This window comes from Triticum aestivum, chromosome 1A, assembly GCF_018294505.1.
Source record: "Triticum aestivum cultivar Chinese Spring chromosome 1A, IWGSC CS RefSeq v2.1, whole genome shotgun sequence".
NCBI lineage: Eukaryota > Viridiplantae > Streptophyta > Magnoliopsida > Poales > Poaceae > Triticum > Triticum aestivum.
Window position 1 is genome coordinate 292324856 of NC_057794.1, and position 19763 is coordinate 292344618.

Below are 19763 nucleotides of genomic sequence, written 5' to 3' on the forward strand. Positions count from 1 at the left end.
TTCCGTTGGCCCATGAAGCCCCCCAACACTTGTCGGTGCTCCCGAAACACCTTTCGGTCATGCTGGTCATCACCCAGTACCTCCGGAACACTTCCGGACTCCAAAACCCTTCGTCCAATATATCAATCTTCACCTCCGGACCATTCCGGAACTCCTCGTGATGTCCGGGATCTCATCCGGGACTCTGAACAACATTCGGTAACCATGTACATACTTTCTCTATAACCCTAGCGTCATCGAACCTTAAGTGTGCACACCCTACGGGCTCGGGAATCATGCAGACATGACCAAGACATCTCTCTGGTCAATAACCAACAGCGGGATCTGGATACCCATGTTGGCTCCCACATGTTCCACGATGATCTCATCGGATGAACCACGATGTCAAGGATTCAGTCAATCCCGTATACAATTCCCTTTGTCTACCGGTATAGTACTTGCCTGAGATTCGATCGTTGGTATCCCGATACCTTGTTCAATCTCGTTACCGGCAAGTCTCTTTACTCGTTCTGTAACACATCATCCCGTGATCAACTCCTTGGTCACATTATGCACATCATGATGATGTCCTACCGAGTGGGCCCAGAGATACCTCTCCGTTTATACGGAGTGACAAATCCCAGTCTTGATTCATGCCAACCCAACAGACACTTTCGGAGATACCCGTAGTGCACCTTTATAGCCACCCGGTTACGTTGTGACGTTTGGTACACCCAAAGCATTCTTACGGTATCCAAGAGTTGCACAATCTCATGGTCTAAGGAAAAAATACTTGACATTAGAAAAGCTTTAGCAGACGAACTATACGATCTTGTGCTAGGCTTAGAATTGGGTCTTGTCCATCACATCATTCTCCTAATGATGTGATCCCGTTATCAATGACATCCAATGTCCATGGTCAGGAAACCATGACCATCTATTGATCAACGAGCTAGTCAACTAGAGGCTTACTAGGGACATGTTGTGGTCTATGTATTCACACATGTATTACGGTTTCCGGTTAATACAATTATAGCATGAACAATAGACAATTATCATGAACAAGGAAATACAATAATAACCATTTTATTATTGCCTCTAGGGCATATTTCCAACAGTTACTTCTTGGAGAGTGGTGTCTCCTAGATTGGCTAGGTGTCACTTGGGAGCCTCCAACAAGATTGTGGAGTTGAGTCAAGGAGTTTGTAAGGGCAAGGAGATCGCCTACTTTGTGAAGATCTACCGCTAGTGAGGCAAGTCCTTCGTGGGTGATGGCCATGGTGGGATAGACAAGGTTGCTTCTTCATGGACCCTTCGTGGGTGGAGCCCTCCGTGGACTCGCGCAACCATTACCCTTTGTGGGTTGTGTTGGGGAACGTAGCAGAAATTCAAAATTTTCCTACGCGTATCACCAAGATCTATCTATGGAGAGACCAGCAACGAGTAGAAAGGGGAGTGCATCTACATACCCTTGTAGATCGCTAAGCGGAAGCGTTCAAGTGAACGGGGTTGATGGAGTCGTACTCGTCGTGATTCAGATCACCGATGATCAAGTGCCGAACGGACGGCACCTCCGCGTTCAACACACGTACAGCCCGGTGACGTCTCCCACGCCTTGATCCAGCAAGGAGAGAGGGAGAGGTTGAGGAAGACTCCATCCAACAGCAGCACAACGGCGTGGTGGTGGTGGAGGAGCGTGGCAATCCTGCAGGGCTTCGCCGAGCACCTACGGGAGAGGAGATGTGTCACGGGAGGGAGAGGGAGGCAACCAAAGGCCTTAGGTATGATTGCTCCTCCTTTTCCCCACTATATATAGGGCCAAGGGAGAGGGGGAGGGCGCAGCCTTGCCCCCTCCTCCAAGGAAGGGGTGCGGCTAAGGATGGGGAGGAGTCCATCCTCCCCAAGGCACCTCGGAGGTGCCTTCCCCCTTTAGGACTCTTCCCTTTTTTCTTTATCTTGGCGCATGGGCCTCTAGGGGCTGGTGTCCTTGGCCCATGTAGGCCAAGGCGCACCCCCTACAGCCCATGTGGCCCCCCGGGGCAGGTGGCCCCACCCGGTGGGCCCCCGGGACCCTTCCGGTGGTCCCGGTACAATACCGATGACCCCGAAACTTGTCCCGATGGCCGAAACAGGACTTCCTATATATAAATCTTTACCTCCGGACCATTCCGGAACTCCTCGTGACGTCCGGGATCTCATCCGGGACTCCGAACAACATTCGGTAACCACATACAAGCTTCCTTTATAACCCTAGCGTCATCGAACCTTAAGTGTGTAGACCCTACGGGTTCGGGAGACATGCAGACATGACCGAGACGTTCTCCGGTCAATAACCAACAGCGGGATCTGGATACCCATGATGGCTCCCACATGTTCCACGATGATCTCATCGGATGAACCACGATGTCAAGGACTTAATCAATCCCGTATTCAATTCCCTTTGTCTAGCGGTATTTTACTTGCCGAGATTCGATCGTCGGTATACCGATACCTTGTTCAATCTCGTTACCGGCAAGTCTCTTTACTCGTTCCGTAACACATCATCCCGTGATCAACTCCTTGGTCACATTGCGCATATGATGATGTCCTACCGAGTGGGCCCAGAGATACCTCTCCGTTTACACGGAGTGACAAATCCCAGTCTCGATCCGCATAAAACAATAGATACTTTCGGAGATACCTGTAGTGCACCTTTATAGTCACCCAGTTACGTTGTGACGTTTGATACACCCAAAGCACTCCTACGGTATCCAGGAGTTACACGATCTCATGGTCAAAGGAAGAGATACTTGACATTGGCAAAGCTCTAGCAAATGAACTACACGATCTTTGTGCTAGTCTTAGGATTGGGTCTTGTCCATCACATCATTCTCCTAATGATGTGATCCCGTTATCAACGACATCCAATGTCCATAGCCAGGAAACCATGACTATCTGTTGATCACAACGAGCTAGTCAACTAGAGGCTCACTAGGGACATATTGTGGTCTATGTATTCACACGTGTATTACGATTTCCGGATAATACAGTTATAGCATGAATAAAAGACAATTATCATGAACAAGGAAATATAATAATAATACTTTTATTATTGCCTCTAGGGCATATTTCCAACAGTCTCCCACTTGCACTAGAGTCAATAATCTAGTTCACATCGCCATGTGATTAACACTCACAGGTCACATCGCCATGTGACTAATACCCAAGAGTTTACTAGAGTCAGTAGTCTAGTTCACATCACTATGTGATTAACACTCAATGAGTTTTATGTTTGATCATGTTGCTTGTGAGAGAGGTTTTAGTCAACGGGTCTGAACCTTTCAGATCCGTGTGTGCTTTACAAATCTCTATGTCATCTCCTAGATGCAGCTACCACGCTCTATTTGGAGCTATTCCAAATAACTGTTCTACTTGGAGCTATTCTAAATTGTTGCTCCATTATACGTATCCGGTATCTCTACTTAGAGCTATCCGGATAGGTGTTAAGCTTGCATCGTCGTAACCTTTACGACGAACTCTTTTACCACCTCCATAATCGAGAAAATTCCTTAGTCCACTAGTTACTAAGGATAACTTTGACCGCTGTCCTGTGAGCCATTCTTGGATCACTCTTGTACCCCTTGACTGACTCATGGCAAGGCACACTTCAGGTGCGGTACACAGCATAGCATACTGAAGAGCCTACGTCTTAAGCATAGGGGACGACCTTCGTCCTTTCTCTCTATTCTGCCGTGGTCGAGCTTTAAGTCTTAACTTCGTACCTTACAACTCAGGCAAGAACTCCTTCTTTGACTGGTCCATCTTGAACACCTTCAAGATCATGTCAAGGTATGTGCTCATTTGAAAGTATTATTAAGCATTTTGATCTATCCTTATAGATCTCGATGCTCAATGTTCAAGTAGCTTAATCCAGGTTTTCTATTGAAAAACACCTTTCAAATAACCCTATATGCTTTCTAGAAATTCTACGTCATTTCTGATCAACAATATGTCAATAACATATACTCATCAGAAATTCTATAGTGCTCCCACTCACTTCTTTGGAAATACAAGTTTCTCATAAACTTTGTACAAACCCAAAATCTTTGATCATCATCAAAGCATACATTCCAACTCCGAGATGCTCACTCCAGTCCTTAGAAGGATTGCTGGAGCTTTGCATACTTATTAGCATCCTTCGGGATTGACAAAACCTTCCGGTTGTATCACATACAACCTTTCCTCAAGAAAATCGTCGAGGAAACAATGTTTTGACATCCTATCTGCAAGATTTCATAAATAATGCAGTAATCGCTAATATAATTCCAACAGACTCTTAGCATCGCTACGAGTGAGAAAATCTCATCGTAGTCAACTCCTTGAACTTGTCGGAAAACATCTTAACGACAAGTCGAGCTTTCTTAATGGTGACATTTACCATCATTGTCCGTCTTCCTTTTGAAATCCATCTGTACTCATTAGCCTTACGACCATCGAGCCGTTCTGCCAAAGTCTACACTTTGTTTTCATACATGGATCCTCTCTCGGATTTTATGGCCTCAAGCCATTTATCGGAATCCGGGCCCACCATCGCTTCTCCATAGCTCGTAGGTTCATTGTTGTCTAGCAACATGACTTCCAAGACAGGATTACCGTACCACTCTGAAGTAGTACGTATCCTTGTCACCCTACGAGGTACGGCAGTGATTTGATCCGAAACTTCATGATCAATATCATAAGCTTCCACTTCAATTGGTGTAGGTGCCACGGGAACAACTTCCTGTGCCCTGCTACACACTGGTTGAAGTGATGGTTCAATAACCTCATCAAGTCTCCACCATCCTCCCACTCAACTCTTTCGAGAGAAACCTTTCCTCGAGAAAGGACCCGATTCTAGAAACAATTCATATTGCTTTCGGATCTGAATTAGGAGGTATACCCAACTGTTTTGGGTGTCCTATGAAGATGTATTTTATCCGCTTTGGGTTCGAGCTTATCAATCCTGAAACTTTTTCACATAAGCGTCACAGCCCCAAACCTTTAAGAAACGACAACTTAGGTTTCTCCAAACGGTGTCGTCTCAACGGAATTACGTGGTGCCCTATTTAAAGTGAATGTGGTTGTCTCTAATGCCTAACCCATGAACGATAGTGGTAATTCGATAAGAGACATCATGGTACGCACCATATCCAATAGGGTGCAACTATGATGTTCGGACACACCATCACACTATGGTGTTCCAGGCGGTATTAATTGCGAAACAATTTCCACAATGTCTTAATTGTGTGCCAAAACTCGTAACTCAGATATTCATCTCTATGATCATATCATAGACATTTTATCCTCTTGTCACAATGATCTGCTACTTCACTCTGAAATTACTTGAACCATTCAATAATTCAGACTTGTGTTTCATCAAGTAAATATTCTCAACATCTACTCGAATCATCTGTGAAGTAAGAACATAACGATATTCACTGCATGCCTTAGCACTCATTGGACTGCACACATCAAAATGTGTAACTTCCTACAAGTTGCTATCTTGTTCCATCTTACTGAAAACGAGGCTTTTCAGTCATCTTGCCCGTGTGGTATGATTTGCATGTCCCAAGTGATTCAAAATCAAGTGAGTCAAAACGGTCCATTTGCATGGAGTTTCTTCATGCATATACACCAATAGACATGGTTCGCATGTCTCAAACTTTTCAAAAAACAAGTGAGTCCAAAGATCCATCAACATGGAGCTTCTTCATGCGTTTTTATACCATTATGACTTACATGGCAGTGCCACAAGTAAGTGGTACTATCATTACTATCTTATATCTTTTGGCATGAAAATGTGTATCACTACGATCGAGATTCAATAAACCATTCAGGTTTAATACTAATCTTGATGGTAGAGGGAGCGTGCGATGTTTGATCACATCAAACTTGGAAATACTTCCAACACATATCGTCAGCTCACTTTTAGCTAGTCTCCGTTTATTCTGTAGCTTTTATTTCGAGTTACTAACACTTTAGCAACCGAACCGGTATCTAATACCCTGGTGCTACTAGGAGTACTAGTAAAGTACACATTATCATAATGTATATCCAATATACTTCTATCGACCTTGCCAGCCTTCTCATCTACCAAGTATCTAGGGTAATGCTGCTCCAGTGGTTGTTCCCCTTATTACAGAAGCACTTAGTCTCGGATTTGGGTTTTACCTTGGGTTTCTTCACTAGAGCAGCAGCTGATTTGCCGTTTCATGAAGTATCCCTTCTTGCCCTTGCCCTTCTTGAAACTAGTGGTTTCACCAACCATCAACAATTGATGCTCCTTCTTGATTTCTACTTTCGCGGTGTCAAACATCGCGAATACCTCAAGGATCATCATATCTATCCCTGATATGTTATAGTTCATCACGAAGCTCTAATAGCTTGGTGGCAATGACTTTGGAGAACCATCACTGTATTATCTGGAAGATCAACTCCCACTCGATTCAAATGATTGTTGTACTCAGACAATCTGAGCACAAGCTCAACAATTGAGCTTTTCTCCTTAGTTTGCAGGCTAAGAAAATCGTCGGAGGTCTCATACCTCTTGACGTGGGCACAAGCCTGAAATCCCAATTTCAGCCCTCAAAACATCTCATATGTTTCGCGATGTTTCAAAAACATCTTTGGTGCCTCAATTCTAAACCGTTTAACTGAACTATCACGTAGTTTTCAAAATGTGTATGTTCGATGTTCGAAACATCCACAAACGACGTTTGGGGTTCAGCACACTGAGCAGTGCATTAAGGACATAAGCTTTCTACTGTTCGCATAATCGCTACTGTCAACTTTCAACTATATTTTCTCTAGGAACATATCTAAAACAGTAGAACTATAGCGCGAGCTACGACATAATTTGCAAAAGGTCTTTTGACTATGTTCAAGATAATTAAGTTCATCTTATGAACTCCCACTCAGATAGACATCCCTCTAGTCATCTAAGTGATTACATGATCCGAGTCAACTAGGCCGTGTCCGATCATCACGTGAGACGGACTAGTTAACGTTGGTGAACATCTTCATGTTGATCGTATCTACTATACGACTCATGCTCGACCTTTCGGTCTCCGTGTTCCGAGGCCATGTCTGCACATGCTAGGCTCGTCAAGTTAACCCTAAGTGTTTTCGCTGTGTAAAACTGTCTTACACCCGTTGTATGTGAACGTAAGAATCCATCACACCCGATCATCACGTGGTGCTTCGAAACGACGAACTGTAGCAACGGTGCACAGTTAGGGGAGAACACTTCTTGAAATTTTAATGAGGGATCATCTTATTTACTACCGTCGTACTAAGCAAATAAGATGTATAAACATGATAAACATCACATGCAATCAAATAGTGACATGATATGGCCAATATCATTTTGCTCCTTTTGATCTTCATCTTCGGGGCTCCATGATCATCTTGTCACCGGCATGACACCATGATCTCCATCATCATGATCTCCATCATCGTGTCTTCATGAAGTTGTCACGCCAACGACTACTTCTACTTCTATGACTAACGCGCTTAGCAATAAAGTAAAGTAGTTTACATGGCGTTCTTCAATGACACGCAGGTCATACAAAAAATAAAGACAACTCCTATGGCTCCTGCCGGTTGTCATACTCATCGACATGCAAGTCGTGAATCCTATTACAAGAACATGATCAATCTCATACATCACATATATTCATTCATCACATCCTTTGGCCATATCACATCACATAGCATACCCTGCAAAAACAAGTTAGACGTCCTCTAATTGTTGTTGCATGTTTTACGTGGCTGCTATGGGTTTCTAGCAAGAACGTTTCTTACCTACGCAATACCACAACGTGATATGCCAATTGCTGTTTACCCTTCATAAGGACCCTTTTCATCGAATCCGTTCCGACTAAAGTGGGAGAGACTGGCACCCGCTAGCCACCTTATGCACCAAGTGCATGTCAATCGGTGGAACCTGTCTCACGTAAGAGTACGTGTAGGGTCGGTCCGGGCCGCTTCATCCCACAATACCGTCGAAACAAGATTGGACTAGTAACGGTAAGCATATTGAACAACATCAACGCCCACAACTACTTTGTGTTCTACTCGTGCAAAGAATCTACGCAATAGACCTAGCTCATGATGCCACTGTAGGGGAACGTAGCAGAAATTCAAAATTTTCCTACGCGTATCACCAAGATCTATCTATGGAGAGACCAGCAACGAGTAGAAAGGGGAGTGCATCTACATACCCTTGTAGATCGCTAAGCGGAAGCGTTCAAGTGAACGGGGTTGATGGAGTCGTACTCGTCGTGATTCAGATCACCGATGATCAAGTGCCGAACGGACGGCACCTCCGCGTTCAACACACGTACAGTCCGGTGACGTCTCCCACGCCTTGATCCAGCAAGGAGAGAGGGAGAGGTTGAGGAAGACTCCATCCAACAGCAGCACAACGGCGTGGTGGTGGTGGAGGAGCATGGCAATCCTGCAGGGCTTCACCGAGCACCTACGGGAGAGGAGATGTGTCACGGGAGGGAGAGGGAGGCAACCAAAGGCCTTAGGTATGATTGCTCCTCCTTTTCCCCACTATATATAGGGCCAAGGGAGAGGGGGAGGGCGCAGCCTTGCCCCCTCCTCCAAGGAAGGGGTGCGGCTAAGGATGGGGAGGAGTCCATCCTCCCCAAGGCACCTCGGAGGTGCCTTCCCCCTTTAGGACTCTTCCCTTTTTCCTTTATCTTGGCGCATGGGCCTCTAGGGGCTGGTGCCCTTGGCCCATGTAGGCCAAGGCGCACCCCCTACAGCCCATGTGGCCCCCCGGGGCAGGTGGCCCCACCCGGTGGGCCCCCGGGACCCTTCCGGTGGTCCCGGTACAATACCGATGACCCCGAAACTTGTCCCGATGGCCGAAACAGGACTTCCTATATATAAATCTTTACCTCCGGACCATTCCGGAACTCCTCGTGACGTCCGGGATCTCATCCGGGACTCCGAACAACATTCGGTAACCACATACAAGCTTCCTTTATAACCCTAGCGTCATCGAACCTTAAGTGTGTAGACCCTACGGGTTCGGGAGACATGTAGACATGACCGAGACGTTCTCTGGTCAATAACCAACAGCGGGATCTGGATACCCATGATGGCTCCCACATGCTCCACGATGATCTCATCGGATGAACCATGATGTCAAGGACTTAATCAATCCCGTATTCAATTCCCTTTGTCTAGCGGTATTTTACTTGCCTGAGATTCGATCGTCGGTATACCGATACCTTGTTCAATCTCGTTACCGGCAAGTCTCTTTACTCGTTCCGTAACACATCATCCCGTGATCAACTCCTTGGTCACATTTGCGCAAATGATGATGTCCTACCGAGTGGGCCCAGAGATACCTCTCCGTTCACACGGAGTGACAAATTCCAGTCTCGATCCGCATAAAACAATAGATACTTTCGGAGATACCTGTAGTGCACCTTTATAGTCACCCAGTTACGTTGTGACGTTTGATACACCCAAAGCACTCCTACGGTATCCAGGAGTTACACGATCTCATGGTCAAAGGAAGAGATACTTGACATTGGCAAAGCTCTAGCAAATGAACTACACGATCTTTTGTGCTAGTCTTAGGATTGGGTCTTGTCCATCACATCATTCTCCTAATGATGTGATCCCGTTATCAACGACATCCAATGTCCATAGCCAGGAAACCATGACTATCTGTTGATCACAACGAGCTAGTCAACTAGAGGCTCACTAGAGACATATTGTGGTCTATATATTCACACGTGTATTACGATTTCCGGATAATACAGTTATAGCATGAATAAAAGACAATTATCATGAACAAGGAAATATAATAATAATACTTTTATTATTGCCTCTAGGGCATATTTCCAACAGGTTGAAGTCTCCATCAACATGGATGTACGATAGCACCACCTATCGGAACCACGACAAAAACATCCGTGTCTCCAATTGCGTTTGAATCCTCCAAACCCTTCCCTTTACATTCTTGCAAGTTGCATGCTTTACTTTTCGCTGCTCATATACTCTTTGCATGCTTGCTTGAATTGTGTTAAGATTTCTTGACTTGTCCAAAGTTGCTAAAATCTGCCAAGAACTAAAATTAGGAAAATGCTAGATTTTTATTTGGTCAAGTAGTCTAATCACCCCCCCCCCCCTCTAGACATACTTTCGATCCTACAGATGACAAGGGTCGCGGGGACGGCGCCGCGAGCAAGGGCAAGGAAGACGGCCGCGAAGGCGGAGCCGCGCCCGAGGACGTCGACGAGGGGCGCGGGGAGGGGACCGGCGATGGGGACGGTGAGGCCTGCCCGGAGGACACGGCGAGGCCGGAACCGTTGAAGCCGGGCACCGGGAAGGGTGGCGCGGCGCGCGGTCGCTTGGCCGGGGGGAGGGAGGCACGGGGCACGGTGCAAGCCCGTGCCTTGTGACCGAAGAACCCGCACCGCCGGCAACGGATGTCCTTGCGACATTCCACGAGCGGATGGCCAGGGAAGAGGCAGCGGGGGCACCAGCCACCGACCAGGGAGTGGGGGCGGCACGGACGGGGGCGAGGCTGCCGCGGACGCTTTCGGCGGTGGTCCCGGGCCGCCTGCCATGGCTCCTCCGACAGCGGGGCGACGCGGTGAACCTTCGACCGCGGTCCGGGCCGGCGAGGCGGAGGGCTGGCCTGGAGGTCGCCGGCAGAGGGGGCTGGGGAGGCAAGGAGGGCGTCGCGGTAGGAGGATGCCACGGAGCTAGATCCAGTGGAGGAGGGTCTTGAGGCAAGCCAGCGCGGCACCGGGTGCTGGCCGCCAGGGGGGGAGATGTCCATCGAGGGCCGGGGAGGCGGCCGGCGAGAGGCAGTGGGTGGCCGCGGGGGCTGGAGTGGCCACCGGCGCGGCTATAAAGGAGTAATGACATAGGAATTCAATGGTAGATTCTCGAGCAACCATCTCTCCGGTATGTATAAGATCGACCGATCGCACGCGTGCATCGGAGATTGGAGGAGTATGAGACCTCCAATCAGCGATGATCCGGTGTGTGACGACATTCACGACAATGATGGTGAAGGCGGTGATGGATACGCAAGAGGTTGCGACTACACCGTGGACTAGGTTTGGCATTAGAGAGCTGCCACATCAAACCATTCATAATTTCAGGTTGCTAAATTAAAGTCCTAATCAGCTCAGTGAAATTGTAACGTGGAAAAAAACCCTGAATAAAACAGAGTCGCACACACAATATATAAAATCCATTACAGAATTCAAGTAGTACGTAGCAAATTTAGTTGTCAGCCTGTCACTAGGGTGCTGCATTACAGTTATTATACATATACTGATATTAAAAAGACACAATTTCAAAGTTGCAGATACCACTGGAGTCTGGATAATAGTATCGTCAAGTCATGAAGGAAAAATATTAAAATAAAAAACCTGGTGAAACTGTCATGTGGGAATGTGGAATGGACAATGTCAGGTTGCTCGGTTGCCCTTGGCACTGGAGCGTGAGGCCCGCTGGAGATGCGGCTTGCCGGAGTAGTGCTCCTTGACGTTGAGCTTGGTTAAGAGGGTCACGGAGCAGACGTCGCACCACACGTTCATCTCCCCGGCGGCGCAGCCCACCTTGTTCCGATGCTTCCTCCCCTTCTCGTGCTGCTTGAGGTGAACCGCCGTCATGCACCGCACGTCGCACACGCCGCACACCACGGAGGGCTTCTTGAACGCGGACGCCGGCTTGGCCGCCGCCCTCGGCTGAAGTCGGGGCCTGCTGCTGGACGGGGCGTGTTGAGCGGCAGGTGTGGGAGCGTGCTGCCGCGCGCTCGGCGACGGCGCCGGCTGGTACTGCATCCCCGGTGGTTGCGCTTGGGTCGGTGCCGGCTGGTACTGCATCTGCGGGGCTTGCGCTTGCGCAGGCTCCGGCTGCTGGTACTGCATCTGCGGTGATTGCGCTTGCGTCGGCGCCGGCGGGTACTGCATCTGCCGCGGCTGCGCCTGGTATTGCTGTTGCAGTGACTGCCCTTGCGCCGCCTGCTGCCGCCTAGGCTGTGGTGGCGGGTATTGCTTCTGCGGTGGCTGTGCCTGCGGCGCCGCCGCCTGGTACTGCTGCGTCTGCGGTGGCCGCGCCTGATACTGCCTCTGCGCCTGCTGCGCCTGCGCCGGCGGCGCCTGATACTGCCTCTGTGCTTGCTGCGCCGGCGCCTGATACTGTCTCTGTTGTGGCTGCACCTGGTGCTGCCTGTGCGGTGGCTGCGGCCCAGACTGGTGTCTCTTCTGTGGCGGCTGGCACACGCCGGGGAAGCCTGGAGGCGGTCCGGTAGCCAGCCCCTTGTTCCACTGGCATTGTGCAGGTGCAGGTGGAGGTGGCCGCGGCGGCTGCACCTGAATGAAGAGGAAACAAAATATCTGAGGCGAACAATAATAGAGATCTTGACAGAACAAATTGCAGAGCAGATTGCAGAGACATTTTTCTCTAAATTAACTACTCACAGATAATGAAACATACAAACTGATGCAGATGATTCATTAGTAGTACGAGCTTATGGATTAATTGAATCTGGAAAACATGATAGGTTGAGTTTCTCCACCCATTTAGTTGATTTCACTTCTGTCCCAGCCAGAGATGTGATATATGGTTATACAGTTCCTCTACAGCTTACCCGATGTATTTGGCATCAACATTTGTGACTAAAATCTGATGCGATGACATTCATTGTGGGTGTAAATTACAGTTTTGCTAAAACACATCTAGATAAATAAGCAATTAAAAACCATACTTTCAATAATGGATAAAATCCCAAACTGCATCCGCAAAAAAAAATCTCCCAAACTGAAACAAAGGATCGTTTCGAAACAGGTTTTCAAAGATAAAGCAACGATCAAGGTCCAAACATTACCTATGCACAAGTCTGAAAAATAAGCGAAAAAACAAATAAAATGTAAGCAAAAAGAATCCTCTCGACATCCTTACAGTTGTACCTTCTAGCTACGGAAGAGGCACGAATACCGTACTAACTAGCACTGTGATGTGAAGCTAATCCATAGTTTTCATACCATATACGAGATGTCGTAAACACACATGAAAACTAACTGCTCACGCGAGGAGGAAACGAATCAAATTTAGAACTTAGGAGTTATACCATGTTAAGAGGAATACAATCGAGATGCAAATCCATGTCGCTGTGGAGCAACATGTTGAAAAAGATATAGCACTATATTTTAAATTTTAAATAAAACAATATCGCACTACTAACCTGTGGGGGAGGAGCGGGGTTCCTGAAGATGGCCATGCAGTACTGTTGGCCGCCGCGCACCTGGCCTGCCGTACCAAAGTTGGCAATGGCAACCCCCTCCTCGTCTTCCTCTTCCACCTTGATGGCCGCATAGATCGGCATTGCGGGATGGGAGTATTTCATGGACTCAAAGCGGATGCGGAGTGGTTGTTTTTCAGGATGTGAAGCAGTGAGAGCGTGAACACAGAAGATGTGGTTAATTAGTGGGAGCTATATGACTTTGAAGATGAGAGGGAGGAGAGGGGATATAATGATTCCTAGCGTTGGTTCACATCACACATTATGTGTGTTTGGCTAAAAGATATTTTTGCTACTGTCTCCCACATGATGCCGTTTCTAATTAGAGGCGGGGTGGGGGGTGGGGGGGGGGGGGGGGGGGGGAGATCTAGAGAAACTATCTTTTAGTATGTCTATTTATTAGAAACAACATGTAAAACTGACTTCTATTAGAGGGGAAAAAAATAGTAGCATACTAGTATATCTATTTATTGTAAAACTGACTCCTAATGCAACGGTTCATGTTAAGACATGTCGCCTTAAAAAGAACAGTACTCATGATATTTGCTTAAAAGGCACCTCCAAAATACATGTCCCCAAGTGAAAATATGTCTATTTGTGAAAAAACTCGCACCTTAGTGAAAAAGATGTCTGTTATGGATAGTCAAAAGATGTCTCTTCATAGAAATACACGTCCCGTAATGAAAAGAGGTCCGTCCCTTGGTGAAAAATGTCTCTTCATGAAAATATATACTCCCTTCATTTTTATTTACTACACGTATTAGCTGTGACCTAAGTCAAACGTAATGAGGTTTGACCAAGTTTATAAAAAAATAGTAGTACAAAATATCAAAATAATAAATATATATGAAGCGATTTTATTATTATTAAATGTTCATTCTAATGGTATTGATTTGGTATTGTGAATGCTCGTAATTTTCTAAATAAAGTTCATACAACATTACAAAGTGTGACTTGAAACAGAGTTATACAAATGAAGATAGTATTAGAAAGAATGTAAAGAAGTATAATAACTGTTAGATTAATATGTCATCAGTTTATAACTCCGCAAAAGTGCGGCCATTAAAATTGCCTTAATTGTGGCAAAAAAATTGATGTACAAAAAATTGACATTTTAGTTTGCACTTGAACTTCGCAAGTCCATACTTAAAAAAATGTGAACTTGTACATGCATATTTTAAAATAAATTTACTAAAACCCTTTAATGATACCCGCAGCAAAGCACAGGGTTTACACTAGTATGCTACTATTTTTTTTAAAAAGTTTAAGCTTAGCCACCGCGTATCTATTGCTGGAATTTTAATCTATTTTGGATCAGCCCAACAATCAGTTTCAGAATTCCTAATTAATTCTAAAGGCCCACTCATCCCATTCGTGCATTGCTAGTTTGGTAGGAGTTGGACCTCCTTATAAAGAAGGTTGTTTCCCACATGTATGAGCATGAGAATAAGAGGGACATTCACGCGTGCTCCTCCGCCGCCCGCTTTGCCACGCCTCGTCACGGCGTGCCGCGGGTTGCGGGGAATGAGCCGAAACCCCACCTCTTTGAGACACCGGTACAAATGCTATTTGCCTTCACTCTGCTAGATTGCACGACTTGTTTCATCTCTACTATAATAATCATATTTTATTTACTGTTTCTGTTAATAAAATCATACGGTAAATTGCTCACATTTCCAACATCTACTTGTATGTAACAATTAAAGCTAGGGTTTCTCCTTCGCCACCATCTCCTCTGTCGGCTACGTCGGTGTGGGTATGCGGGCATGACCCATCTACCAATCGGGCCCGTCATTTCCCCCTCTCCGGGTCGTGCAATATAGTCTCCAAGCCTCGCCCTTGTTTCGATGATGCTTACTCGTATCATCGGGAGACATAGTGTCTTCAAATCTGCTTCTTCGGGTCTGGATTTTTTAGTACATTTGTTTTGATCAAATTGTCTTGCGGAGTGAACAATGTGGTTGTACATCTTGGCCCCTTGGCTTCAGTTCCGAACCACGAAGGTTTGCCAGTCTGGCCTAATCGGAGAGCGTGTGTTCTCCGACTCCATTTGGCCGGAACTGGGGCATTCTACAAGCCCTCTCTACCGTTTTGTTCTTTGGGGCGACGATTTGCTACGCACATCAAGGTTGACAACATCTTTTGATCTACATCGACGACTTTTCGGTTGTTGCTTTTTATAAGCTCCTATGTTTAAACATGTTTGCTCGATTGAGACGAAGGTCCAAAGGAGCCTTAGGAAGAAGAAGACTTGGGCAACCAAGAAGATTTGGATGTATTTTTTAATTTATGTAAGGATTGTGATATTTTTTAAGGGTTTGTGCTAATTAATTTATGGCCTTTGGCCTTTTACAGAAAAAATACGCTTATACTCCCTCTGTTCCAAAAAAAAGCGACTCAGCTTTAGTACAAAGTCGAGTCATTTATTTTGGGACTGAGGAAGTAGTATATAACAATTACAATAACATAAAAGCTGCTAAGCTTAAGTGGGCCGACATATCAAAAGCCTATTACTTCCCGCGGTCTAGTCAGGCCTCCTAACACGAGTCCTAAATTGGGCCATGGGACCGCGGGCGCGGCATACCCAAATCGCAGTTTCCGGAAGTTTCCATGGTGTTCTAGGCTGTTAGGTCGAAACTCTCCCCCTCTTTCCGTCTCCCAGAAAGTTCGATCGAATCTCACCGTGTTGCGTTCCACGCACATTCCACCTCTGCTGCCTGCTCGCTACCCGTTCTGAGGGTTCGAAATCCCCAAATCTTCTCGCGGATCAGCGGGGGCCGTCGGCGACGAGCGCGAGGAGGACATGTCCTACCTGCTGCCACACCTGCACTCGGGATGGGCGGTGGACCAAGCCATCCTCGCCGAGGAGGAGAGGCTGGTCATCATCCGCTTCGGCCACGATTGGGACGAGACATGCATGCAGGTACGGGCCATCGATCCCCTGACGAACCCTACCTTTCAGTAATCGATTGCGTCTGGACTTACGCCGGGTGAATTGTTTAGAGTCGAGTCGATATTGGATTTGGTCGTAGCCTTGTAGGGGTCATGGATTCGTGAAATTTCGCTGATTGGGTTTACGGATACTGATAGATTAGGTAGGGTTTAGGGATCAGAATCACCCAAGATCCGAGTCTCTTGCTGATACTTACAAGAACTGTGGCTTCCTAGGCACTCTCCAACTGTCCATCCTAGTGAACGTGCCATCAGCATTTTCCTCGTCAAAGCCTCAAAAAACACATGGACGTTGTGTCTGGACTTACGCTGGATCAATTGTTTGGAGTCGATATTGGATTTGGTTGTCGGGGTCATGGATTCATGAAATTTGAACGGTTGGGTTTACGGATACTGATAGTTTAGACAAGGTTTAGGGATTAGAATATAAGAACTGTGGTTCCCTAGGTACTGTCCGAGTGTCCATGCTAGTGAATGGGCCTGCAGCTCATAGCCTCTTTAGTCTCTACAGCAAGAGCAGAAGTGCATGGGATGTGGTGCACAAGTTTTCTAAACAAAACTGAAAACAAAAGCACTATGACCTGTCCTATACCTGAGTAACCTGACAGCACAACCCTGACAAAGTTGAGCTGTGGAGGTCCATGAGCAACTTGTTTTGATGTTTCATGAAAAAAATAAAATAACCATTGTCTGTTATTGATTGCAGTTTCTGCTAATCCACCTTATTGAATCCATTCTGACTCGCTGCTTGTTCATGTCCAGATGGATGAAGTGCTATCAGGTGTGGCTGAGACCATAAAGAACTTTGCAGTGATCTACCTTGTTGACATCACCGAGGTTCCTGATTTCAACACCATGTACGAGTTGTATGACCCGTCCACGGTGATGTTCTTCTTCCGGAACAAGCACATCATGATTGATCTTGGGACAGGAAACAACAACAAGATCAACTGGGCCATGAAAGACAAGCAAGAGTTCGTCGACATTGTGGAGACTGTGTACAGGGGAGCCCGGAAGGGCCGTGGTCTGGTGATTGCTCCAAAGGATTACTCCACCAAGTACCGTTACTAAGCCACTTGTGTCTGGCTGCTCATGTGCTATTTCTAGCGTATTCTGTCTGGTAAAATGTCTGATCACCGGTTAGGCCGGTGACCATTGATGCGAACTGTGAAGTATGCCAGCTTATCCAGTGTTGTATCTTGGCATCTCATAAGCATCTGTAAAATCCTTGATGATTGTTCGAAATGCTCGACACAGAATATGTTGGCATGGGTATGACCAATAAAACTAGTACTCCTTTATTTTGTGTTGCTGAATCCTATTTTGTGTTTTGATTCTTCCTTTCTTTTTGGGTTCCGATGATTGCCACACGTGTGGTGTATCGGATAGTTGTGCCACACGTCTCGTGTGGCATGGACAGCAACCAGCCCACACACCTATGTGTGGGCAAAACAACTAATGTCCATATACATCTTTTTTTTCCTCCTGAACCCTCAAACATGCGTGCGTGTGGGCGAAGTTGATAACGTTCACATGCCCGTATGTCAGGCCTCGTACCCTTCTGGTCCCGCACGCGACGCGTGACGCCCACCGCGCGCCCGTAGTTGCCATGGTCCAGACCCTCGTCCATGTTCGGTTATCTGCAGTTGCCATGTCGCTGAACTACGGTTGCCATGTCGGACAACTGCAGTTGCCATGGTTGCTCAACTGCAGTTGCCATGTATGGTCTGATCTAATGTAGTTGCCATGATTTCATAACTTTAGAAGTTGCCACATACTAACACTAGGCAGTTAACATTTCCGTTCTTTTTTGATGAACGTTCTTGTAGATTGATTCCACGCACTGGAATCTTCATGTGTGTGTTTTTAACACCACAGGAATCTTCATGTTGGCAACACCTCGCTGAGATTGTGTTTCATCTAGAGCACATGTCGCCATGGGTTCCTGAAGCATTGATCTGCCGTGCTAATAATTATTGACTGTTCTCTTTTGCTCAAGATTGCCTACACGTGAGCGTATGCAATACTGTTAATTAGGCTTGATTGTGTTGTCGATTCACAAAGCTCCAATTTAACGGAGAAAGGTGAATATCGTAGCTCGTAGTTGTACTGATCACGACCTAGTAATTTATCTCTTGAACCATACAGGAGAGTTGTATTCGTAATTTATCTCTTGAACCATATAAGAGAGTTGTATTCATTGAACCATACAGGAGACTTGTATTCGTAATTTATCTCTTGAACCATATAATTTTGTTTTACGAAATTGTGCTAAAAAACACTAATTTTTTTCATATTTTTTTTTGCAAAAAACACTGCTTGCTCGTTTGGACCGTTTTAAGTGCGTTTATGACAAGGGGGGCCCGCATCCGTCAACGTGGCTGCACTATTCACACGGCAACGCCGTTAGACGGCGTTACACGCCGCTGGCGCACCGGTTCGAGCCGAGCGGGTCAAACACCCCTGAAGCGGTGCAGGCCCACCCCCAGCCCTCACTCTCTCTTTGTACTAAACGTTGCTCCGCCGCCCCCTCCCACATCCCCGACCGCCGTCGCCGCTGCGTCGCCATGGTGTCCTGGTCTGATGACGCCAGCAGCGACAACTCTCACCAGTACGCCGACTCAGCTTCGGACGAGGGCATCATCAAGGTGAGTTGCTCGAGCTCAAGCTAGGGTTAGGGTTAGGGTTGCGATTTGGTGATTTTTCTGTTGAGCCTTGATCTGAAGTTTTGTTGCCTTTTCTTTGCACCTCCAGATCCCTGAGACCATGGATGACTCCGATTTCGAGGGCACTCAACCTGACGTTTTGTGCAATGAACACTCCCTGCCAACAGAGAGGCTTGTTGCTTTCCAGGGCATCCATACTGGCAGGAGGTTCCTTGCTTGTGCTGTGAAGGTATGTGCCAAATTTATGCTAATCTGGTCATTATTTAGTACTAATTTTATAGTTAGCAGATCTGGTGTGCTAGTTGTTCAGTGAGGTAATTGTTTATATGTGAGCATATGCACATTATTGTCAGCAGATCTGCCATGTTAGTTAGGTTGTTAATTAGTTATGTATTTTCTGTGATAGTGGTGGGTTAGTAAGGTCATTGTTTATATGCCAGTATGTGCATAGGGTTGGGGGCACTGATTGAGACTTGTTACTTTATAGCATGTGGATTAGTGAGCACTGTAATTGTTCAACTCACTGTGTCATATAGCTACCTCATACCTGTTTTTTTAACTCATTGTGTTACTTTATAACTGTTTGTTACTTTATAGCATGTGGATTAGTGAGCACTTTACACCATTTGTTACTTTATAGCATTGTGTTACAAGTAACACATGTTTAACACTAATATTACAGGAGGGAAAAAACTGTGGGCTGGTTGAATGGGTTGATCCATTTTGGCCAGCTACAATGGAGAATGCATTGACCAAGTTGTGGGATAAGTATGAAGAGTGCAGAAGGAGCAAGATTGAGGACAATCTGGAAAGCTCATTTGTTGTTCACAACCTGACACAACAGAAGATCAAGCTGCAAGCAA

At 46.4% G+C, this 19763-nt stretch overlaps 2 protein-coding genes across 2 annotated transcripts; one reads left to right on the plus strand and one right to left on the minus strand.

The window, feature by feature from the left end:
* Nucleotides 1–11247: 11247 nt before the first annotated feature.
* On the minus strand, nt 11248–13547 carry LOC123119817 (ataxin-2 homolog). The gene is made up of 2 exons (XM_044539785.1): nt 13226–13547; nt 11248–12353 (listed from the first exon to the last, which is right to left on the minus strand). The coding sequence occupies exons 1-2, from the start codon at nt 13385–13387 to the stop codon at nt 11448–11450; spliced, it is 1068 nt and encodes a 355-aa protein (XP_044395720.1). The 5' UTR covers nt 13388–13547; the 3' UTR covers nt 11248–11447.
* Nucleotides 13548–15840: 2293 nt separating this feature from the next.
* Nucleotides 15841–17535, plus strand: LOC123046529 (thioredoxin-like protein YLS8). The gene is made up of 2 exons (XM_044469930.1): nt 15841–16205; nt 16997–17535. The coding sequence occupies exons 1-2, from the start codon at nt 16086–16088 to the stop codon at nt 17303–17305; spliced, it is 429 nt and encodes a 142-aa protein (XP_044325865.1). The 5' UTR covers nt 15841–16085; the 3' UTR covers nt 17306–17535.
* The last annotated feature ends 2228 nt before the right edge of the window (nt 17536–19763 follow it).

Excerpts from the sequence above, each read along its gene's own strand:
- LOC123119817 (XM_044539785.1), bottom strand. The coding sequence starts at position 13,387 with ATGAAATACTCCCATCCCGCAATGCCGATCTATGCGGCCATCAAGGTG. Across the intron at positions 12,354-13,225 it reads ACCCCGCTCCTCCCCCACAG|GTGCAGCCGCCGCGGCCACC; the intron begins GTTAGTAGTGCG and ends CTCTTCATTCAG.
- LOC123046529 (XM_044469930.1), top strand. The coding sequence starts at position 16,086 with ATGTCCTACCTGCTGCCACACCTGCACTCGGGATGGGCGGTGGACCAA. Across the intron at positions 16,206-16,996 it reads GGGACGAGACATGCATGCAG|ATGGATGAAGTGCTATCAGG; the intron begins GTACGGGCCATC and ends GTTCATGTCCAG.